The sequence below is a fragment of the Crassostrea angulata genome, chromosome 2 (assembly GCF_025612915.1).
Source record: "Crassostrea angulata isolate pt1a10 chromosome 2, ASM2561291v2, whole genome shotgun sequence".
Lineage (NCBI taxonomy): Eukaryota > Metazoa > Mollusca > Bivalvia > Ostreida > Ostreidae > Magallana > Magallana angulata.
The window spans coordinates 39,887,616-39,909,589 of NC_069112.1; the positions used below are offsets into that span (position 1 = coordinate 39,887,616).

Sequence of the window (21,974 nt, forward strand, 5' to 3'; positions counted from 1 at the left end):
AAATAATGTTAGTAATTGATTGAACAGTGGGGAACATGTCAGTTTCAAAAGCTGCGATCGGAAAGCAAACCGAAAGTAGAAATCGCGGGTTCAGTTCACACCAACGCAAGGATGTCGATAAACAATTAGTTATGCATTCTGCACATGTATTTCTGCTTTAAAAGTTTTTTTCACGTCGTTTACAAGGATAATCTACTGTTTGAATTAAACGGGATTGATATAATTATGCTTGATAAATGAAGAAATGACGAAACACGTAACATGTAAATTTATTCAGTATAAAATCGATGACTGTAATTTTCACAGTTTCAACATTCAGAAATAATGCATATCTTTTCTGATTTAACAAAATACAAAAAATATACATGCATCTGAATAGTTATACGTTTGCTTACATCCCGTGCACTGTGTACATTTTGATTCCCCGTACAATCAATACGTGCTGTTTGATTTCAGGATTTTAATTATAAATTGTTCATTCTGCTTAAGATTTGGCCGACAATAAGAATGAGGTCCGATGTACATTTACATGAGTTTTTATTTAAAATTGAGTGAAAGGATCGGGAGTTTCAAATTTTTCCCCTACAGATCAAGCCATACACGGCAGCTGAAGATTCAATAGTCATTTTTAGTCGCCTTAAACTCCTAAAAGGTGTCAAAAAGTAACCCCTGGACCACGTTTTTTAAATTGTATTCTCTCCTCTGTACAATAAACCGAAAAGATTTTAAAAATCAGATAAATAGTATAAAAGTTACAATTTTTTTTTAATTTTTTTTTTTTAATTTTTTTTTTTTTTTTTTTTTTTGGGGGGGGGGGGGGTTAGCCCCCTCTAAAACCCTTAATTTTTGGCAGTTTTATTCCCAAGACCCTTTCTAGGTCTGCGCATAACGTTAATCATTATATAGATGAAATATGGAAAGCTTCACTTTTAAACTGTGCGAGAAAACGAAGAACGCGTGATTTCAATATTTTACCTTATTAAGGTCTTCCGTTTCCAACGGAAGACCTTATTGTTTTCGTACTGTTTATTATTATTTTTTTTTTCAAAATTTTGTGCACGCGATTTCTCGAAAACTACACAACCGATCTGAACAATTTTTTTCACAGATGATGGGAAATTATCTGAATTTTATATGTTTTTGAATTTTTTGTCGTCGTCACTTCCGGTCCGGATTTACGGTCGATTTTGTAATTTTTTACGACCAATTTTGTGCAGAGTTGATCTCAGAAACTATAAGAGATATGACTTTGAAATTTTCAGGATAGGTAGAGCATGGTTTGAAGTTGTGCACTATTTAGTTGTTTTGCACCAGTGGTGCTATTCCTTGGAGCTCGCTTAGGCACAAAAATGGGGGTACATATTTCGAATCAAAATTTCCATATGTTTTGATCAGTATCTTTTTATCAGTTGATATTTTGACAAGACATATAGAACAAAAGTAGTAGAAAATCAAAAATTCTATCCAATAAAATCAAGAAAAAGGGGCTGGTCCCTTTACTTAGGGACCAAGAGACTCGTAAATTCTATTACGAATAACTTGAAAACGATAAATATTTTGTTATGCATTATAAAAATCAAAGTTGTTGATCTGTACATTATCGCTTTGAAAGAGTCATCGTCAGGCCCATGTCTGACGTAATTAGGGTTTTTATTCTTTATCTTCAATTTTTTTTTTTTTTTTTGGGGGGGGGGGTAATTTTGAAATTGTATCGATATCTCATGGTATCATTTTATCTATAAAAAAAAAAAAAAAAATCGGACGGAAGACCTACTCGTTACTCGTAACGAGGTCGTATCTAGTTAAGGTCTTCCGTTTCCAACGGAAGACCTTATTGTTTTCGTACTGTTTATTATTATTTTTTTTTTCCAAATTTTGTGCACGCGATTTCTCGAAAACTACTCAACCGATCTGAACAATTTTTTCACAGATGATGGGAAATTATCTGAATTTTATATGTTTTTGAATTTTTTGTCGTCGTCACTTCCGGTCCGGATATACGATCGATTTTGTAATTTTTGACGACCAATTTTGTGCAGAGTTGATCTCAGAAACTATAAGAGATATGACTTTGAAATTTTCAGGATAGGTAGAGCATGGTTTGAAGTTGTGCACTATTTAGTTGTTTTGCACCAGTGGCGCTATTCCTTGGAGCTCGCTTAGGCACAAAAATGGGGTACAGATTTCGAATCAAAATTTCCATATGTTTTGATCAGAATCTTTTTATCAGTTGATATTTTGACAAGACATATAGAACAAAAGTAGTAGAGAATCAAAAGTTCTATCCAATAAAATCAAGAAAAAGGTGCTGGCCCCTTTAATTAGGGACCAAGAGACTCGTAAATTCTATTACGAATAACTTGAAAACGATAAATATTTCGTTATGCATTATAAAAATCAAAGTTGTTGATCTCTACATTATCGGTTTGAAAGAGTCATCGTCAGGCCCATGTCTGACGTAATTAGGGTTTTTATTCTTTATCTTCAAATGTTTTTTTTGTGGGGGGGGGGGGGGTAATTTTGAAATTGTATCGATATCTCATGGTATCATTTTATCTAAAAAAAAAAAAAATCGGACGGAAGACCTACTCGTTACTCGTAACGAGGTCGTATCTAGTTATTATTATTATTTTTTTTTCCAAATTTTGTGCACGCGATTTCTCGAAAACTATTTGGCCGATTTCAGCCATTTTTTCAAAGATGATGAGTTATGATCGGAACTTTATATGTTTTTGATATTTTTGTTGTCGTCACTTCCGGTACCGATTTATCGGCCATTTTGTAGTTTTTTACGACCTATTTTGTGCAGAGTTGATCTCAGAAACTATCAGAGATATGACTATGAAATTTTCAGGATAGGTAGTCTATAGTCTGAAGTTGTGCACTATTATTTTGTTTTACGCCAGTGGCGCCATTTCTTGGAGCTCGCCTAGGCACGAAAATTGGGTACGAATTTTTATCCAAAATTTTCATACGTTTTGATCTGTATCTTTTTATCAGTTGATATTTTGATAAGACATATATAACAAAAATGGTAGAGAATCAAAAGTTCTATTCAACGAAATCAAGAAAAAGGGGCTGGCCCCTTAAATTAGGGGCCAATACACTCGTAAACTCTATTTCAGATATTTTAAAAACGATACAGATTTACTAATGCATTATAGAAGCAAAGTTGTTGATCGTAACAATATCTATCAGAAAAAAATCATTGCCACGCCCTTTATTACGTCATTAGGGATTTTAAGGGGCCAAAGTACTAAAAATTTGACGCAATATATCTAGAGAAGGAAAAATATTTCGTCAAGCATTGTAGAAGACAAAATGTTTGTATTGATGATTTTAATCAATTCCATTAATCAAAACACCAATGTCTGTCCCCATTAGGGATCTAGAGGGCTGGCCCCTAAAATTTTCAATCATTTTATTTCAAAATTGATCTAGAATTCTAGATAAGTGTAAGAACAAAAAATGTTAGTATTCGTAAGACCTTTCGAATGAACTCAAGAAAAAGGGGCTGGCCCCTTTATTTAGGGGCCATGACTCTTGTAAACTCTATTACAAATAACTTAAAAACAATAAAGATATTGTAATGCATTATAGAAGCAAAGTTGTAGATATTATCAATATATGTTAGAAAAAATCATTGCCACGCCCATTTATTACGTAATTAGCGATTTTTAGGGGCCAAAGTACTTAAACTTTGAGGCAATATATCTAGAGAAGGAGACATATTTTGTTAAGCATTGTAGAAGAGAAAATGTCTGTTTTGCTGATTCTAATCAATTCCACTAATCAAAACACCAATGTCTGTCCCCATTAAGGATCTAGAGGGCCAGCCCCTAAAATATTCAATCATTTGTATCTAAAAAATGATCAACAATTCTAGATAAGTTTAAGAACAAAAAATGTTAGTATTCGTGAGACCTTTCAAATGAACTCAAGAAAAAAGGGCTGGCCCCTTAAATTAAGGGCCAAAACACCCGTAAACTCTATAACACATACCTTAAAAACGACCAAGATTTTGTAATGCATTATAGCAACAAAGTTTTCGATCGTAACAATATCAGTTTGTAAAACTCATTTCAACACCCATTGGTGACGTAATAAGGGATTTTAGGGTACTAAAATCTTAAATCTTTTATGTGCTGTATGTGAAAAACCAAAACTCTTTGTTAAGCATTTTAAGGGATATGGACAATCGTATACATTATTTGAAATAGAGTGGCTGAAAGGACTTCTGAAATTTCATTGTTATTTTAATCGTACCGTTTAAAAATTGAACGGAAGACCTACTCGTTACTCGTAACGAGATCGTATCTAGTTATTAAGGTCTTCCGTTTCCAGCGGAAGACCTTATTGTTTTCGTACTGTTTCTTATTATTATTATTATTTTTTTTTTCCAAATTTTGTGCACGAGATTTCTCGAAATCTATTCGACCGATTTCAACCATTTTTTCACAGATGTTAGGGCGTGATCTAAACTTAATACATTTTTCTTAATTTTTTCGTTGTCACTTCCGGTACCGAATTGTCGGCCATTTTGTAATTTTTGACGACTCATTTTGTGCAGCTATAAACTCGGAAACCATAAGAGATATGAATATGAAATTTTCAGGATAGGTAGACGATAGTTTGAAGTTGTGCAGCATGTAGTTGTTTAATGCCTGTTGCGCCATTTCTTGGAGCTCGCCTGGGCACGAAAATTGGGTACGAATTTTCATTCAAAATTTTCACACGTTTTGATTTATATCTTTTTATCAGTTGATATTTTGTTAAGACATATATAACAAAAGTGGCAGAGAATCAATAGTTCTTTCCAACAAAATCAAGAAAAAGGGGCTGGCCCCTTTATTTAGGGGCCAAGAGACTCGTAAACTCTATTACAAATAACTTAAAAACGATAAAGATATTGTAATCCATTATGGAAGCAAAGTTGTTGATAATACCATTATCTATTTGAAAAAATTATTGCCACGCCCCTTTATTACGTCATTAGGGATTTTTAGGGGCCAAAGTACTTAAACTTTGACGCAATATAACTAAAGAAGTAGACATATTTTGTTAGACATCATAGAAGAGAAAATGTTTGCATCAATGATTTAAAGCGATTCCACTTATCAAAACACCAATGTATGTCCCCATTAGGGATCTACAGGGCTGACCCCTAAAATATTCAAACATTTGTATCTCAAAAATGAACAACAATTTAAGATGAGTGTAAGAACAAAAAATGTTTGTATTCTTAAGACCTTTTCAAAGAAATCAAGAAAAAGGGGCTGGCCCCCCTTTTTTTTGGGGGGGGGGGGGGCGGGTGGGGCAAGAAACTCGTAAAGTCTATTACAAATTACATAAAAACGATTAAGATTTCGTAATGCATTATAAAAGCAAAGTTGTTAATTGTAGCAATATCTATCTGGAAAACTCATTGCCACACCCATTTATTACGTAATAATGGATTTGTATACATTATCTGAAAGTGGGGGGGGGGGGATAATTCTAGAATTGTATGGATTATTCATGGTATGATTTAAAACAGAAATCGCAAGGAAGACCTACTCGTTACTCGTAACGAGATCGTATCTAGTTATTATTATTTTTTTTCCAAATTTTGTGCACGCGATTTCTCGAAAACAATTCGACCGATTTTCAACATTTTTTCACAGATGATGAGTCATCATCTGAATTTTATATGTTTTTGAAATTTTTGTTGTCGTCACTTCCGGTACCGATTTATCGACCATTTTGTAGTTTTTTACGACCTATTTTGTGCAGAGCTGATCTCAGAAACTATCAGAGATATGACTATGAAATTTTCAGGATAGGTAGTCTATAGTCTGAAGTTGTGCACTATTATTTTGTTTTACGCCAGTGGCGCCATTTCTTGGAGCTCGCCTGGGCACGAAAATTGAGAACGAATTTTCATTCAAAAATTTCAAACGTTTTGATCTGTATCTTTTTATCTGTTGATATTTTGTTAAGATATATATAACAAAAGTGGTAGATAATTATAAGTTCTTTCCAACGAAATCAAGAAAAAGGGGCTGGCCCCTTTTTTTAGGGGCCAAGGCACTCGTAAACTCTATTACATATAACTTAAAAACGATAAAGATTTTGTAATGCATTATAGAAGCAAAGTTGTTGATCGTACCAATATCTATAAGACAAAATTATTGCCACGCCCATTTATTACCTAATTATGGAATTTTAGGGGCCAAAGTACTTAAACTTTGACGAAAAATAACTAAAGAAGTATACATATTTTGTTAGACATCATAGAAGAGAAAATGTTTGAATAAATGATTTAAATTAATTCCACTGATCAAAACACGAATTTCTGTCCCCATTTAGGATCTAGAGGGCTGGCCCCTAAAATATTCAATCATTTGTATCTCAAAAATGATCAAAAATTTTACATGGATGTAAGAACAAAAAATGTTTGTATTCTTAAGACCTTTTTAAAAAAATCAAGAAAAAGGGGCTGGCTCCTTTTTTAAGGGGCCAAGGCACTCGTTAACTCTATTACAAATAACTTAAAAACGATAAAGATTTTGTAATGCATTATAGAAGCAAAGTTGTTGATCGTACCAATATCTATTCGAAAAAATCATTGCCACGCCCATTTGTTACGTAATTAGGGATTTTTAGGGGCCAAAGTACTAAAACTTTGACGAAAAATAACTAGAGAAGTATACATATTTTGTTAGACATCAAAGAAGAGAAAATGTTTGATTAAATGATTTAAATTGATTCTACTTATTAAAATACGAATTCCTGTCCCCATTAAGGATCTAGAGGGCTGGCCCCTAAAATATTCAATCATTTGTATCTCAAAAGTAAACATCAATTTTAGATGGATGTAAGAACCAAAAATGTTAGTATTCATGAGACCTTTCGTATAAAATCAAGAAAAAGGAGCTGGCCCCTAAAATTAGGGGCCAATAGACTCCTAAACTCTATTACTCATACGTTAAAAATGATCAAGATTTTGTAATGCAATAAAAAAACAAAGTTGTTGATCGCAGCAATATCAGTTTGTAAAACTCATTTCAAAACCCATTGATGACGTATTTAGAGATTTTAGGAGACTAAAATCTTGAATCTTTAATGTGCTGTATGTTAAAAAGCAAAACTCTTTGTTAAGCATTTTAAAGGATATTGACAATCGTATACATTATCTAAAAGGAAGTGGTTGAGGGAGAATTTTGAAATTTCATTGATATTTTAATCGAATCGTTTAAAAAATTGAACGGAAGACCTACTCGTTACTCGTAACGAGATCGTATCTAGTTATTTCAACTTTTTATTTCGTCTTCCAAGGAAGACAGTAACAATGTTAATGTTTAACTTTTTGTCAGCCAAATAACGGTTCACACTTCCTTGACTTGACTTTAACGTGTCGGGTTCATTTGCTTTATTTGCATTCATTATGAATCTTGTTTAATGCATATCCAACTCCTCAATCAGAATTCCCTTCGGTTTAATAAACTCACCACTCCTCGTTAGATAATCATGAACTTCCTTACGTCACAATTCAGTTTTTTCGTCTTGTTTTTTTTTATTTGAAGGCCCCTTACAATATTTCTTATTAGGTTTATTACTGACTTTTTACAGAAGTTTGTGGGTCGGTAAAGTCCATAGAAGGCGAGGCGAAAACAATGTGTTATTACATTGTAAGGAGCTATTACACTGTACATCGTTCCATTAAGTATTATAATTATAACTTTGTTTTAATCAAAACTAGAGTAAATAAATATCTTTTTTTAAACAATGTACAATCATTACCATTTTTCCATAGCGTAATTACACTTAAGAACAACAGAAGGAATTGAAATGTTACACCATTTGCAATTAATAAATATACACATCGGTCACACAAGAAATATACATAGAAATACATCTATAAGATACTGGCGTTAGTAACATCATCGGGAGGACAGGCGGCGGTTAAAGTTTGACATTGCTGACATAGACAATCGCAGCTTCTTATTTTCCTCTCTCACAAATCATGTTAAATGTGTCTTGACACGGATAATCATGCCAGAAACCCAACTCTGACAAAACACAATTTTCATCATTGTCCTTACTCTCGCCGTTCGGTTGGGAATCCTTCGAATCCCAGTTCGTGAAGACCAGTTCACTGTCTGAATGATCCCATACCCAGATGTTCTTATTTCTATCTTTAATGGCGCCTGTCCACCAATTGCCTCCTGAAACTAATAATAAATGAGTCTGTGCATAAAAAAGATGAGATTTAACTAAGGTATCTTAATTCTCACGTTTTGATTTCAGTGCGCTGATGATTATATTTTCAATGAATAATTACATTTATTTAATCATCACAGAAAAATGATTATTTCATAAATACACAACATTCATTAAGAAAAACCACTTGATTTAAAGAAAGTTTTAGGGGAACCATTTTTTCTTGCAAAATGTTTTTTAGACGAAAATGACAGAAACAAGCAATTTTTGATATTTTTAATACACATTTCTTTTTATTATACTTTATAATTCACATTTTTAACATTTGGTAGGTTTGTAACATATTACAGAGGTTCTTTGTGACATGTACACAATTAAATCTTGAAAGAATGATATACATTTAGCATGAAATCATGCAAATATCTAGAAACTGTCTGAATTTCTTAAAATCAAATTTTTCGAGAAATTTTACCTTTTTTACCTGAATGCATATCAATGCACACTGGAATAATCTTATAAATTTCTTGATATTCAAAATATTTTCATTTGAAATCAAATTGTAACTATATATATTGTCTATGTGCAAAAAGATCACAAAAGAATATATGCAGCTTTTTAGTTTTTTTTTCTAATCCCTATATTCAGTGTGACCATTATGCATTATTAAATACAATATATGAAGAAATGATTTGCTTAATCAAAATTACTGACAACAATTCCTAATCAGGCTTAAACTGCATTTTAGATGCAAAAAGGTAAAATTAAATTGGCCATAACTTGGAAGAATAATGACTGTCCCCCATTGTCTTTGATTTTATCTAAGTATGTATTTCTACAGATTTCAGTGATATACTTCTCAAGAAATTGTTGATACAAACACATTGAGTGGTTGGGTACTTAAGTGATGTGGCTTATCTTTAGTGTCGAGTTATTTTGGTCCAGCGTGCTTAGTTGGCTGTGTGTTTCAAAACAGTGAATACAATGCTCTGCAGTTTATTTCATTTCTCATGTGAGATTTTCTAATGTAAAACATATTTTTCAAGATTTACCATTATGCATAAAATAGATTATGTTTGGGCAAATATCTTGTTATTTCAGAGTTTCTCAAAAACGAATGATTTTAAAGAATTATGAATTAATGTTAATACACAAAATACACATTTTACCTTTATCTTTCAACCAGTTTTGTTCTGCTTTCGAGTTGATCTCGAGAAGATATGACTTAAATGATTCGCATTTCTTCTGTAAAAAATACATAATCTATCAAATATCTGCAAAAACTGAAGGATTTTTTTTTTAAAAATCGATAGAGAATTTCTAAACATTTAACACAGAACACTTATGTTAACATTCTCAGAGGTAATACGTGAATATCGTAGATGGGTAAATGAAATCATTCTCTATATTAATTAAGATAAAAAAGTTAAAATCGTGAGAACATTAGCACATATTATAGTTTTACTGTTAGTCTTAATAACATTTTTTTCGGAAAGTGACAAACCGAAAAAAAAACTTCTTAACGATAAGGACAAACTTCTATTCTTACGTGCATTACTATACTCAATGGAGTGACAATTATCCTGTGACAATTAAAAATGCCATCTGATAGAATTTAGTCTGCCATATATACTTCATTTAAGAGTTGCATAGAGATATAAGGAATTAAATATAAAATGATGTTTTAAAACAATAAATTTGTTTGACAAGTGATCAGGATTTTTCAGAAAACACAATAAAAAGTCATGTCATTTTTGTACTACATATACACATTTATTCACAAATCATTATTGGCTAACGGAATGTATATAAACTGCCACCTACAGTCCCTTGATAAAAGGTTTTAAACAAGCTTTTGGCCTCCTTCAAAATGATGTCAAATTGAATATTGGTAACGGAGTATATTTCACGTCAAAACCACTTTTTCAAAAATATCTTGGCTTTTTCAAAAAGCTTAAAAACTTGCTGATATGAAAAGGAAACTCTCGGCGCTTGATTGAGTACATTTTAAAAAAAATTACATGCCAAAAAATTCAATAAAGTGCGGCGGGCTTAGCACTCCTGCGAATCTTATGTCATCTGAATTTAGACCACGTGGTTTTATTTGACCTTTTTAAATTCGCTGTAAAAATTGTGTCTCGTGTTTTTAGTTATTTTCCTAGACTTTTAAAACCAACTTTTTAGGTACAGTAAAACACGCTCATAACAAAGTCCTTGGGACTTCATTTTAAGTGTAATTCGTTATCTCCGTCAAGTTTACAACATGAACAAAAAGTCTCAAGGAATAAATATCACTTCGCTATAAACGTCAATTCAGTGTAAGGGTGTTTGCTATAACCGTGTTTTACTGTACTTGTAGTCAACTATAAAATGTAGAAGTTTATTTATTTGAAATTTACCACCATTAACCGGTGGATAAAATGAGTTCTATAAATAAATGTGCCAAAAGAAAATATAATTTTTTTTGTTTTTTGCTGTTTCAACATTAAACATACTTAGTAGCGATTTCTCCTAAGGATTAATTTTCGATCTGCGCCTGACCTAGATATAGCATCAAAAGTGAAACAGACTATACTATCTTATGCAGAATATTCTCTAAAAATGACACGTAATATTAATTTTTATACAAAACAGTCACCCATTTTTTAACAAGCATAGTATTGCACACCAAAAGCATCAAACATGGTTATGATTTTATCAAGCAACCCTATGTTAATATTTTCGATAACTCTGTTATGAATATCATGTTTTAATTTAAATAACCACTAAATGATGACATAACACATATACCTTATTAGATTTTGATATTTTAGCAAAAATCAAGGTAGAATATGATATGAAGCACGACCAATACTTCTGTATTTTGAGGATATCATCCGAACACTTTTACTTTCGCTCAAAATTTCACAGGAATTGAACAAATATCAAGGAAGTCTCGTGAACTTTCAATCGAGGGCCTCTGGATTTATTAATTTATAACATTTTTTCATACTTAGCAATGACGACGAAAACATTCCGAACATATTCGCAGGGGTGTTTGTGGTTTTGATTACTTTTACACGGACAAATATGTTTGTTTGAATCAATGCTTTTCTTCAAAGTAAAGACATGTATAAATATTTGAAAAAATGAAATGGGTAGATTATTTGAATATAAAACACAACGTACCTTGGCATCATTCCAGGTCAAAGAAGTTTCTATGAAACAATATTGATTCTTCAACGAGTTTTCTTCATAATCTGAGTGTACATTGATATACAGTACATTGGTTACGATATATTTGAACTGTATTTGCAAAACAATGAACTTCAGACGATTCAGATTCAAAGAAAAATATTAAGCAATATTCATTTCCAGTTAGTCTTAATATGAATACCAGAAAAACTTAATTGGTAGCATATTATGAACCACGCAGACAAAAATACATGCATATGAACACTTTTCAGATAAAACAGGAAAGAGCAAATGGATCTCGTTTGAAAAGGCACATGTTAAGAACAAATTTAAAATTAATTTTGAGTTAGTTCTTGTTGATAGATATAACTATTTTCTCTGGCTAACCTCATACTTATTTTTCCAGTATCATTGTTATTAGCGTGTGCATTTCAGTTATACAGTAATTTCATTATTATATTGCTATTTTACTTGCATTTATATTTACATTTAAGATAACTGTAATGATGATTGTATAACGTATTGTTTACGATAGATAGATAGATAGATAGATAGATAGATAGATGAAGAGTAGGATAGAGATAGAGACAAATAGATCACAGATAGAACACTAAATAAAAAAAAACCTTAAACATACTGTTTTCATTCAAACATTATTGATAAAACCAAAAAGAATGAATGCAATTTCGTAAAATAAATATTTTTTTTTCGTATGCCTGAATTGCGTGTTTCATTGCAATACGTGGTGTTTTAACGAAAAGTTGTTGGTATGAGTACATAGAAAAAGGAGTGACCCAAATAATTCATGCGTTACTTTGACATTTTGAACCAGTCTGATGGTATGCAGGAATAGCAGCTAATCTCTCAAAAAGTGGTATGTATGGAAATACATTTGCATGCGTAAATATAAAACGATATGTGTCCGTCATCTCAGACAGACAGACTGATGAAGCCAGATTAGAAGACTTACATGTTCCGTTTTCATTTAAACACATACGATGAAATTGTAAAGATTCTACAGTCCCTGAAACCAAAAAAGAACAGTATTATATTTTTGTTGCTAAGTGCAATCAGTTTTTATACTTCTATGCAGAGGCGGACCCAGCAATATGATAAAGGGGGGGGTGTTCCAGACAGATGATAAGAAAGTGCTATAGAAAAAATCTGGGAGATGATCTCTTGGTTTGAAGAATCTGTAACTTCATCGGCAATTACACTATAAAACGAATTTACCTCCCCTGATTTTAAAATTTTTGTAAAGTGGTTCCTGATAAACATACCAATGATAGATATTAATTGGTTTTGAATTGTTTGTGAAGTTTATTTTTGTGCATTTTTACGACCCTCCAAGAGATGGTGCCTGAGAACATCATCATAGTCAGATATCAATGACAAAATAGCACGGAAATTGCCCTTTCTACTAGAAGTAGAAGTACTGTCGTCCCTGTGCCCTCTCAATGCGATGTTTTGTTTTCCACATAACAAGACAACTTTGAAAATGCTTTTAAGAATGTGTTCTTTTTTTGTATATCAATTCGTTGTCCTCTGAAAGTCTATATCGAACACTTTCTTTTGGATTTTGAATAACTGCAGCTAAAGAAGATCCTTTGACAAGCGACTGTTTGCGTGATTTTCAAGAACGCCTTCTTTGTCGACAGCTTTAGTCAAGTTTACAAATGATATTGAAACGAGAACTGCATTTACGACACGACCTGTCTGAGGTGGGAACAAAATGCAATATTTGCAAAGTCTGCCGCCCAATATGGGACTGTAAACCAACCAAGGATATTTTATCAACCATGAATATTGGAAAGTAAGCGTGTACTTTTTTTAAGTGTCCCCTTAATAACGGTTTGCTGGCAAAACTGTGAAAAGTTTTCATCAGGACGAAAGTGGTGTTTTAGAAATGTATACCTCTCTGGATCAGTTAAATGAAATGAACTAGAGTTTATCTCCCGATGTCATATAAAAATGACTGAGCATCACCAAAGTCCTTTGAAGGTTTTTCCTTCTGAGCATTGTCAGCAGTAGTTTTCCCGCTTTTGCCACTCATATGTATCAATGTTTAACTTTTTTCCCTAAACTTATGCTTCAGAACACTCAGGGACAGAGTTTGACACATCTGTAAAACTCTCAGGGACAGAGTTATAAATATCTTTACATTTGGGAACAGATTTAGAAACATCTTTACAACACCCGGGGACAGAGTAAGAAACCACTTCACTACAATCATCAGTAAAGTCATCGTTTGAAATTAAAAGGGCAAAGTGGTTAGGCTCATATGCAAATCAAGTCCTTGTATCTAGATTACAATCTCGTGACCAAATAAAGCCAATCTTTGCATCAACAACTCAAGGTGAATCGAAAGGGGAAATGCGATCATGAAAAAGAGGACGAAGTCCGTCAATTGCGTATGGATACACAGACTCTATATTTAATTGAAGTAGGTTTGAAAGGGCCATAATATGTATCATTGACGACCATTTGTTATCGATACAAGTGGCGGATAGTCGCCTCTCTGTCTCTTGTTCTGTCAAACAGGTCACTGGCTTCGCCTTAAGTAAAAGGGAAAAAAGCGTATCCTCGTGATCTGTAAATATCTTTGTATGTGACACCCTGTTTTCTAGCACATGATTGTTTGCATATTTTTTAAATTTAATGAGCCATTCTGCAGCGACAAGAACACGCAATTGTGTTGAAAGGGAAAGGTTACCTGCTAAATAGACGGAAACGCAATTGAACAAGAAATTTCCATCATCGGGAATTTGAAGTGCTTTCCTAAATTGTGCTCTATATCAACTGGCACTAACGCAGATGCCAGAGCATCTTCAACAATTAATGTTTCGAACTGTTGTGTTTTGATTTACGTCCTGTAAAACCTTTTCACAGATTTCCTGTGTCAAAAACTCCCGAGTCTTGAAAACATGTATTTATGTTTTTATTCAATATTGCTTTACGTAATTTTTCATTTCTCCACATGTTTACTTAGTCAAATGAAAACCGGATGCTGAGGGAGCGTACTATATTTTACTAACCTACACTCTATCCGTATGAATTAATTATTCCGAAACAACTTAATATAGACACATCTACATATTATATCTGTTTGTACAGAATTCTTATACATGTAAATACGACATTTTTAGAAGTATTTGTGTTTTAATATATTTGTGAAACATAAACTAAAAATTGAAAATAGTCGTCTTTAATATACTATTTAATGGTAAAAAAAAAACACGTCCAAGAGAAAGGGGGGAGGGTGTTCCCACCTCTGATTCCGCCAATGCTATGACAACCTTTAAATGCGCTTACAAAATTATCCATTATACAATACAAAATGATATATTTGGTCATTACGTTACTGATTTTATGTTTCTTTTTTGTATGTACCGAATATTATCTTGACGAATTCAGGGGCAAATGTTACAAAGCTCAGCTTTTCTTGTAAAAAAGAAAGAAAAATGAACAGTAAGAATTAAGCACCCAATAACTGTAAGACTTTTTATGAATCATTTTTTTAGGTAATGAACTTTAATATTCTAGTGTTTTATTAAATAATTCAAATAGTTAAGGTTGGAAATGTATATACAGCTTTGCTTAATTGTTGAATTTAACATAAAATCTCATTCATAAACATACCTTTAACAATATCAAGTTGATTTTTTAAGTTGTCCACTTGAGTCTGCAATAGCACGTCCCGATCTGTTAAGAATAAATGTAAAATTTGAAGCCTTACTTTTGATCTGATTGCGTTACGTCAGTGACATGTCAAACAAAGAAATAACATAACAAACATTTTCAAATTCGTACAGCCTACAAAAAAATATCCATCCACTTTCTTTTTTTTCTACCCATTTTACTCTTGTAAACATTCGGTAACAAATACTACAATTTAGGTAGTTATTTAGAGACACAACTCGCAAAGTTTGTCACCTATCAAAAGTTCATTTTATCTTAATACTGAATTTTAGTGTCTTGTTGAAATTCTCTACTATTAAATCTCAATGTTTTCAGATATTTTTTTTTTTACAATTTCTATAGATAAATTGTTGTGATAACGAACAGTGATTCAAAATCAAACGTCCAAAGAAGAAAAAAAATACAAAACAGGATCATAGCAGACACGGATTTCTCCAAACTAAGCGAACTAATCAGGCGACTAGGACATTTCAAAAATTAAAGAAAAAATATTATTTGCAAAAGATTTCGAAATCCAATGATATATTTTTTTTATATATTTATCTTTATTATGATACCATCAATAAATAAATAAATAAATAATAAATAAAACAATGAATTACATGTTGTCGGAGTCGTAAGAGTAAACGACTAAAGTGGGTGATTGCAGGATAAAGGTATATGCATCAAAATGCGTGATTGTAGGATAACAGGTTATACGTTATAGTGCGGAGAAGGTGGTTAATAATGGCATAACAATAACTACGTAGAACGTCAATCAGCATTCGGAAGATTGTACATTGAAGTATTGGCTGACCATGTCGTTGTATCGATCGTAGAATGATAATTTCAATCGAGACCGTTGATAATATTGTTTTGTTAACTTGTTTGTCAGTAGTTTGCATCTTTTCAGAAATTCTTCTTACATAGAGCATGCTCTAGCCTATCAATCACTTGCCAGACAAAAACACCATATGCAGGTGATGAAGGTACATAGTATATGAATATTGCTACATAAGTAAGGACAGATGAAGATAGAAAAATTAAAGGCATGTCGTTTATCAAAAAGTTTTGTTGTTAAGTTATTATTGATGTCTTTCTTTAGTAAACCATCTAAGTATGAAATAGATGATTCGGACTCTGTGGTATCTTTTAGTTCAAGTTTACTGGGATATATCGAGTCGACGTAAGAATGGAAGTAACAATTGTTAATGGATAAAACGCCATCGATTTACCTAAATAGCCACAACGAGTGATTTCTTTTTTTTCATGTACAAGTCCTTAAAAAACACTGCTTAATGGGAATACAGAAATAGTTCTGCTCACATGTGAGCGCCATTGGAAGCCATGGGATGACTAAATCATATTTCAGCTGGACGCTAAAACATGGCTTTCTACCCGTGATTTTCTTTAACAAAGAAACACATTCTTGATGTATTGGTAGATGCTGTTCTATAAACAACCTACGCTATAGGAATGTTTTGCGCACTTTGCAAAATTACGCACTTTGGCATTTTTTTTTACTTTTTAAGTGCGTTACATTTGGAACAAAGTCAAGTCATTCTGATTAAAACAATATTAATAGTCCTGTTAAAAATGTCAAAAGACTCAAATATGATAAATAATTTCTATAACCTTATTTAGCTCAAAAGGAAATCGAAAAAAAAAGAACCCATGATATGTTTAGTCAACATCAAAATCAGTTTAACAAATTGTCGTGAAAATCATTTTGTTTTTATAATTTACACATGATGAACAATAGTTCAAAAGTTTATGGCAATTTGAATATCAAAATAACACTATAAGTGCACCTTGTTTTCTTCCTGTTTCATTGTTTTACTTTGCAAGTGTATTTTTTTCTTTATAGACAGGGGAAAATGATAAACTAAATGATTAAAACAAAAGATGGCCTATTTTGAGATTGCAAATAACATAGGACCAATTACAAACATAAAAAAATGAGATGTATTAAAACCTCTAATAATTTATGAAACATATTCTTTAAGTAGAATTATAATATGTTATTTTCTAAGAGATTTGGATAAAGACCCATACGTTATAAATGCTTTATTACAAATATTAATATAAGAATATGAGTCAGTATCCAGAAATATCACTAATCTTATCTTTTTTGCTGAAACATTGAACTCAAGTCACAGAACCATGCATATCCCTTATAATTTGTTCTTAAGCTTTTTTTTCTAAGAAAAAATAATTTAAGCTTTTGTATAAATACCTTGTTTTTCTTTAGAGTAAAAACTTCATTTATGTATAGCGTTAAAACCTTGTATTATATACCATATGTTATACATGTAACACACGTTTATATCGAGCATTATACAAATTGGTTACTCATTGGTATCCCAAAACAAAAGGAAACTAATATCTTGCCATGGGATTATTTTATTGTCAATAACATATGTCTCGTTCAAAAAGGAATGACTACCATTCGTCACCTACAGTACCCGCAACGTTATTCTTTACAATCCTATCCTATCGTATCGTGCATATGTATTGTTCTATCGTGCGTTCATCCTATCCTATCGTGCGTTCATCCTATCATGCTTATCGTTTATAATCAAATCTGCAATCACCAGGAGTTAATTTGCAAATCTTCAAAAGTAAAATATTTAATAAGGGAGAAAGTAAGGCATACCCCCCCCCCCCCCCCTTTGATTTTATGTGACACAGTTTGTAAATTTGAGAATACATTTTTTTTAATTTTTTTTTTAGCCTTTTGTTTGTCGATATATTATTATATTTTGTTTAAGTTAACAAATTTGCGGGTTATTCTTAGTTACAAAGACTAGTGGAATAGGTTTTAACCTTTGTATTATTATCAGCTGCGAGAGTCATGTCTTTGTCGTAACTTTCAAGCTAGAATTGATTGCATTTCTATTTTAGAATCCTTTTTTAAAGGTCTGTTTTATATTCCCTTGGGATTTCTTTTTATATAGTAAGTTCGCTCGCATACCCCATATGGCCGCTCGTCTCTCCCTAGACGAAACCCTAAAAACGTATGCATTCCGAGTACTCCTTCCTTCATAGTAGTGGTATGCATTAGCTTGTTACCGTCTTCCTTTCAAGACGGTATAAATAAAGAGTTGATATAATTTACAGTCTCCGGGTTGTGCACTTCCTGCCTTTGTGATTGGTAGAAAATACATGATTTGAAAATTTAGATTATTTCATTGGTTACACTACTGTTCGGCACAAGGGAGATAATTTCTAATGATCGTTTTCATGTACGACTTAACAATTTTTGAAGATTTTAAATCTTAAAAAGTGAGAAAACCAAAAAGCCATACAAATTGCCATAAATGAAATTCAGCCTTTTGATTTTCAGGTCAAACTAGTTGAAAGCAGTTTTCTATAATATATATTGAAATTATTTGCTTTCATTTATTATTTTTATTTAAGTACAACAAGTTATTTGCACCTTCTAAAAACTAAGTGTAAAAACTTTGTTAACCAAAATGCTGAATGGAGCGGTATAACTTTGAATTAATAAAAATAATACGAGTCCATGATCCTTCCCAAGATCTATTTTACCCTACTATAGTCGATATTAACTTACAAGCTCGGGTAGGCATTTCTCAATGTTGGACAAGCAGGTTTAAAAGACACATGACATAAAAATGTTCCAAACGCCATGGTATGTAGATGAAGATGACATGTATATACGAAAAAAGAATTGAATTGTCTTTGATGACTAATTGCTGTTTAGGGTTCGCTCTAAAGACGGTAAGTTTAAAAAAAAGAAGATAATCTTGTTTTATTCATGTTTTTAAATCAAGGGTTTGAATGCCAATAAATACATTTTTTGAATACCACACTGTTGAGAAAAATAAAATGTTTGCTTCGTAAGTGAATTCATGCAATTGATGATTATACATGTAACTCATGGGTTGGATTTTAGTTTTCATGAAAAAGTATGATACATTTTTTTTTTCGTGTAAATTTTATGAAAAGTTTATGTTATTTGATGTAAGCGAACTTTGCAAAAGCAGGGGACCACTTCGACCACATAGCACAACTTATAGTTGTTTATACAGTGTATGTTTGGGAGTTTAATTCAAATACATTTTCTAAATTTAGCTTGAGTAAGTCACTTGGATCTGATGTGGGATGGGCTTGTAGTGAATAAACACTCTTGTCCAACTCATCATAGGCTATTTATACAGTGGTAATTAGTTCTTCGAACTGCATGTAAGTGTAAAGGGATGTCCATCATAATTGACACGCAGACATAGATTGCAATCGGAAAGGCTTGATTTTTATTATGAGTGTCGGAGATATCCCTAACATAAGTGTTTAAAGTGGTGTGTACAATTAGTGTAAAGAATTGGACACATATTGACCAAGATTCTCTGTTGGTGTGTTTATTATCGAGATGATTTTTCTTCCTGTTATATGACAGCATTGTTTTATAGGAACCATTGTTTTAATAACATTAAATTAGCTTAAGTCCAATTTGAGTATTTAAGAGGGGCTGATCCAATCTTTAGTTTTCGTAAGAAATTTAAAAGTCACAGTGAATTTTAACCCTTTGTTTTCATATATGATTTTTTCTTGAATCAAATTGTTTAGACACTCTCAATTGTGATATAGATTTCTAGGTAGTTTCTTTTTTTCTTTTTTTAACTATAATATTGCTTTAACTATGAAGTCAGCTCTGTTTATGTTAATGCACATATTTTCTATCCACCTTTTTATGACAATAAAAGGGAGTTTCTTAACTTTTGTAATGCTCTCTGTTAAGGCAAACTCAAATTATATGACGTTTTCTCAACTTTGATCGACGACAATTCTAGTTTGGTTCAAAAGCAGCCTATATCAATAAGGGTGAAGACATCCCTTAAGTTGACATACGATGTAAACACCGACTGGAACGTCAATTTGAAAGTTGTAGAACATAAACTTATAACGGGTTGTTTAATAGCTGAATCGATTATGTCGTTGCTATGAATAATCAAGAGTTTTGTTGTTTTTTTTGTGTTTATTCTTTTTTTAGTTTTTAATATATTGGTTACATTGAATAAAGATAAGAACTCGGCAATAAATTTAAAAACGTCACAAAGTTAATATTCAGTTCACTTAATGGCAATGCTTCATACTGTTTAATTATACAAGCGGCATATATGTTGAGAAACAAATCAATGATTGTACTTTTCACTAGATGTGTTAATAAGCCACGAGTGCCCCTGTATGAAACCAAAATTTCAAATGCCAAATTAAGCATAAAAGTTATTTCAATGCTAAATTGAAAAGAAGCTATAAATCCTTAAAACATTGTATGAACATAGTTTCATGAGGCATAACTCTGTAAAAAAATCATTGGACTTGAACCAAGTTCAAACTTGACGACCTATATTACTTAAAAAATTAGCCTTTTATTACTTATCAACATTGATAAATGGGAGTTGTAGTTTACATGCATTATACTAAGATAACAGCCATGTTTGATCCGTTCTTCTTTAAAATTAATGATGTTACCTTCAGAGTACCTGACGTCAAGATTTTTCTGCTGAATACATGTTATATTTGTATCATTATATGGATAAAATATCTATTTGATCAGACATAGAGCCAGACCAGATTGGATTTGACAACTTTTTGGTGTTCCACTCGATTATACATAAATATGAAAATCTGCAAAAATGTCAGAGGCGCCTTTCTATGATAGGCGGAGGATAGTATGATATGTAGGATTCTGTTTAGTTATAAGGATTAAACGAGTTTTTTAACGTCTATTAGTTTAAATCTTACCGTAGGCTTCCTTTAAACGTTGGTCCATCCCATTGACAAGGTTGTTTCTGCATCTGTCTTCATACAATGGTTGCCCATAATAACCGCCCATGAAACAAAAGCACATTGCCACTTGAATCAAATATAATCCAGACATTTTTATTTCCTTTTGGTTTTTTCGTTGTGTAATTTCAAATAGTAACTGAAAGAATAGCTCACAATTCAAAACGTATACACGGATAAAATCACTTAGGGGAGTGAATATCCCGTGTTACATTGACAAAAGACAGTCTGAGTCAGCTAAATCTTGTAAATATTCCATGCTGTATTTCTAGGAAAATCATAGAGGAAGTAAATTATATATATATATATATATATATATATATATATATATATATATATATATATATATATATATATATATATATATATATATATATATATATTACTCAAACTCAATAAATGGGTGCAAATGAAAGTGGGTATTGGAAGAAAAATGAAACAGTGTCCTCATTGATGGAATATTGTTTTTTCAAAAGAATAATATGTAAGGTTTATTTTTCTAAAATATTTTTAACATCAAAGAAAGCGTTTTTTTTGTGAGCTCGTTTCAAACATTGACCATTTTTCTGTAACTAAAATACTAAGAAATATCCGTTACTAATCCACATGTGGTTTGTAAATTCTCAAAAGAGACATAAAAAGGAAAAGACCCTAATAAATTATTTTTTTTTATATGAAATACATAAAATAGCTGCAAACCAGTTAAGGCTTTCGTTGATACTTCCGATTAATTTCTATCTATTGTCAGCTAAAAGAAACGACCCGAATATGTTTTTACCAAAATCAAATGTCATGTCATATTATCTAATCATACAAACTAATTCATGTTTAATAGACACGGACTAAAACTAGACTTGTGTTCAAATTTTATTCATTTAACTAACACCAAAACATATAAACATTTAATCAAAATAAAAAGCAATTATAAACTTTTCAAACAGAGATTTAAAAACAGTACCTCTATTGTAACGAACATTACAGAATTAGACATTTGTTATTTCAAAATTAAAACATATCTTTAAGGTAATCTTGCATAGTATTTATGTTTATCCTAGAAATACAGTGACTAATATTAATCCTATTTTTAATTAATATGGATACTAATGGTTATA

At 31.7% G+C, this 21,974-nt stretch overlaps 1 protein-coding gene across 1 annotated transcript; it reads right to left on the reverse strand.

Annotated features, from left to right (window-relative positions):
- Nucleotides 1-7,576: 7,576 nt before the first annotated feature.
- Nucleotides 7,577-21,133, reverse strand: LOC128173212 (C-type lectin domain family 10 member A-like). The gene is made up of 6 exons (XM_052838933.1): nucleotides 20,821-21,133; nucleotides 15,013-15,075; nucleotides 12,344-12,397; nucleotides 11,368-11,438; nucleotides 9,369-9,444; nucleotides 7,577-8,213 (listed from the first exon to the last, which is right to left on the reverse strand). Exons 1-6 carry the CDS (start codon nucleotides 20,954-20,956, stop codon nucleotides 7,984-7,986), a joined length of 630 nt encoding a protein of 209 aa, XP_052694893.1. The 5' UTR covers nucleotides 20,957-21,133; the 3' UTR covers nucleotides 7,577-7,983.
- Between the last annotated feature and the right edge of the window lie 841 nt (nucleotides 21,134-21,974).